The sequence below is a fragment of the Perkinsus marinus genome (genome assembly GCF_000006405.1).
Source record: "Perkinsus marinus ATCC 50983 genomic scaffold scf_1104296938468, whole genome shotgun sequence".
Lineage (NCBI taxonomy): Eukaryota > Perkinsozoa > Perkinsida > Perkinsidae > Perkinsus > Perkinsus marinus.
In genome coordinates, this window is record NW_003213425.1 from 13,756 (window position 1) to 17,233 (window position 3,478).

Genomic DNA, 3,478 nt, shown 5'->3' on the forward strand with positions numbered 1-3,478 from the left:
CGACTAGATTTGCCTCGCAGCCAGGCAAATCTAGTCAGTCTGATCAGGTTAGATCCTGATTGCAGTCCTGATCTAACCTAGATATATAGGAGTTCTGCTGCGCCGGAGTCTATGGCTTGTATATATATGAAATCGAATAATTTTGTTTAGCATTTCCTCAGGAAATGCGGGCAGTCTCCTGCTGGGTTCCCCACATGTCTGCTCTAAAGTTTGTGTGAATTTTGTGAACATGGTGGGGAAATTTCTCAACCCAGTCGAGGGAGCGGAACAGATGTGTAAGACTTACATGCACAAACATGTGTAGGTCACTACTGGTTTGAATTCCCTTCTTGTATGTTCACTCTGACTCCATGGATCCTCCAGCCCCGGAGACTCTGCTGTACCTTGGTGCGCTAGACGAGGAAGGAGATCTGACCGAGTCCGGCAGGAACATGGCTGACTCCCCAGTCGAACCTCAAATGGTTCCGGTGCTCCTTAGAAACGGAAGATGCTTCCAAAGGGGGGTTCGAACTAGCGTAGTTTTTTTTTTCTGCACGAGCAGAATATGCGTATGTTGTTTCGAATATGCGCGAGCAGTAAATTTCTCTATAATGTCAGCTTAATATCAAGCTAATGTCCGAGTAATGTCTTGTTAATGTCGACTGAATGACATACTTACAAATCGAATCTCCCCATTATATAATACAAAGAAACTTTATACGTACAACCCGTAGCATTGTTGCGACTTCACTAGTATTAATCGATCCCCTACACCACTACATAACACAAATCAACCCGTGGTATCATGTGCGATAATATAATACGCAATTGATGAGAGAAAAGTGCCTCAGCAGCTTCATTTGTCCTTCTTCGTGGCGCTTGCCGTAATACCTGCAAACATACGCAGCATCATAAGACTCACAGCTGCTTCGTAACAACACAGCAACTTATCTAACCGCATACCGTTCGGATATGACCAAACGGTCGGGCTGGGGGGAGGATGGGGGACTGTCAGGAAATACCAACGAGAAGGCGGCGGGGAGGAGGAGGAGCGAAGCGTGTGAGGGAATCTCCCTTGAGAACTACCACCGAAGGATGCACCCACTGTATGCCCTGAAAAAAGAATGAATAAGCATTAATTTGGCTTTTATTAATCGCTAGAGAGTTCAGACTCGGGTTGTGTCGGGTTTGTGTCGGGTTGATGATTGTCGGCGGTGGTCCTTATCGTTTGTTATTGCATCTTTTAAGTTAGTTGTTGTTAGTGTTAGGCCGCCATTATGTCTTCAAGTGAAAAACCGTCCAGAAAGAGTCGTCGTATCCGTGGTATGTCTGCTACCAGTGAAGATGCCGCGGCCGCTGCTGCTGCCTCCGCGGCCGATGAGGCGTTCCCCGAGGGGTTCTCATCGTCGCATTCCTCCTCTTCCCTTCTCGGAGCGCCTGTGCAAGAGACTCAACCGCCGCCTCCTCCCCCCCCTCCTGTAGCCTCCCCGCAATCTCCCCAAATCGGTATGTCTCGTGTTCGGTTTCTTTGTCCGTTTATGCGTTTGGGTTCTGTATAATACAATATCTCAAATACTATTACCCTCAAACACAAATACTACAGCAACAGAAATACAGACTGTATTTCTGTTGCTGTAGTATTTGTGTCTGTACTAGGTACTGGTGCTGCTGCTGCCGTTGATGTTGGCCCTAACCTCAGTGGTGTGGATCCTGTGTTTGATTCGCCGCAAATGATTGAGGAGGTGAGGGGACTGGAGGAAGCTTTGGCGGCTTCCGCCGCTCCTGTGAGCGGTGAGGCCGAGGGCCCAGTACCCAGCACAGAGTTGCCACCTGGGTTGTCGTTCACCAGTATGTTACTTACCGGCCTGATCAACCTCGAGGCTACTGTGAATATTCTCAGTTCCAAGATGGATCGCATGCTAGGTTAGCCAAATTTCATTTCGGGTTTCGATTAGTCGGATTTGTTTTTTTCAGAGAGTCTTCTTGGCGGCCAGCCGGCAAGAGGCGGTCCGGCGGTTTCAGCTTTTCATACCGATGCCACCATCCCTCCAGCTGCGGAAGACTGGGGGAGTCCCTTTCGGGGAGGAGCATCCCGACGCTTAGGAATAAGTTCAATTCCGATTTACGGGAGCTGGTGGAGGGATTCCCCGTCAGTTTTGCGGACGGGGTTGCTCAGTATCTTCCGGAACCCGTGCTTCCCCCTTGGTTCTGGGACTCAGCGGTTTCAGGTGTGGGGCAAAGCCCTATACCCGGGGGTGCCATTGGTAGTGTCGATGTTGCTACTACTGCTGCTACCATTACGACTACTGCGGGGAGGGGGAAAAAGAGGAGGAGGACAACAACAACGGGAAGAGGATCGAGGGTTTCGGCTCGGCCCACCACTACTACTACTGCTGCTCGCAATGTGTCTTCTTCAAGGTCTTCTTCAGCTGTTGCTCGTGGTAATGTGGACGATGAAGAGGAGGAGGAATCCTCCTCCTGGAGGATGAAGTCGTGGAGGAGGAGGAGGAGGACGATGAGGAGGAGCAGCAAGGAGAAGAAGGGATTCATAACGATGATGAAAATAATGATAGTGATAATGATGCTGCCACAGTTACCGAATAGTCGTATTGTACACAGTCGGTACATCTTTTACTTGTCGCTTCGGTTGCTTCTCGCTCATTCTCGTTAGTGTTGTTGTTATTGTTGTAGTAGTCGGCACGATTGTACGGGTTTTCTGTATTACCGTTGTAGTCCTTCCTAGTAGTACTTGGATTCGTTTCGAAGGTTTTTTGTTTCGAGTACCGCGAACGTCTCTGTGTTGGGTTTAGTTTTCTGATTGTAGTAAATGTAGTAGTGATAGGGAATTAGTTCATCGACGTTTCTTCTGGTTCTCTCAATGGCGTGTGACAAAAAACTACCGTTTCGGTAAATCGGATCTTCTTCGGGATTGGTACACTCATCAAGGTAATAAGAGGTATATTTCTGTTCGACTATTGTGCCCAGGTTCCCAACTCTGTTAAGGCTTTGGTAGTATTCCTGTATGGTAATTTCGTCGACATGAGAACAACACTACACCATTTCCCGTGCAAGTTTGACAAGTGAGCAGACAAGAATGACAATGTTACCATCAAGAGTGACAATGAGAATCCAAGTTTGTCACAATTAAGTTCTGTTACAATCAAGTTTGACTTTGAGAATTCAAGTATGTCACAATCGGGATATGTTACCATCAAGATTGACAATGAAAATCCAAGTTTGTCAAAGTTCAATTATGTTACAATCAAGATTGACAGTGAGAATCCATGTTTGACACTTGTTTCCTCAGTTACAACCAAGTTTGACAGTGAGAATTCATGTTTGACACCGGCAGAATATATCAAAATCAAGAATGACAATAAACCATACAAGTTTGACAATACGCACACAAGTTTGACAATACACATCCAAGTTTGACATTGAAGAGGGTTTCTCTGTGATCAAAGCCTATATCAAGGACAAGTTGAGTGAGAGGGACCCG

General features: G+C 46.9%; 1 protein-coding gene across 1 annotated transcript; it reads left to right on the plus strand.

Moving 5' to 3' along the window:
* Positions 1-350: 350 nt before the first annotated feature.
* Pmar_PMAR027423 (hypothetical protein) lies at positions 351-1,907 on the plus strand (the record flags this gene model as incomplete). Its single annotated transcript, XM_002782720.1, has 3 exons — positions 351-467; positions 1,248-1,485; positions 1,636-1,907. The coding sequence occupies 3 exons, from the start codon at positions 351-353 to the stop codon at positions 1,905-1,907; spliced, it is 627 nt and encodes a 208-aa protein (XP_002782766.1).
* Between the last annotated feature and the right edge of the window lie 1,571 nt (positions 1,908-3,478).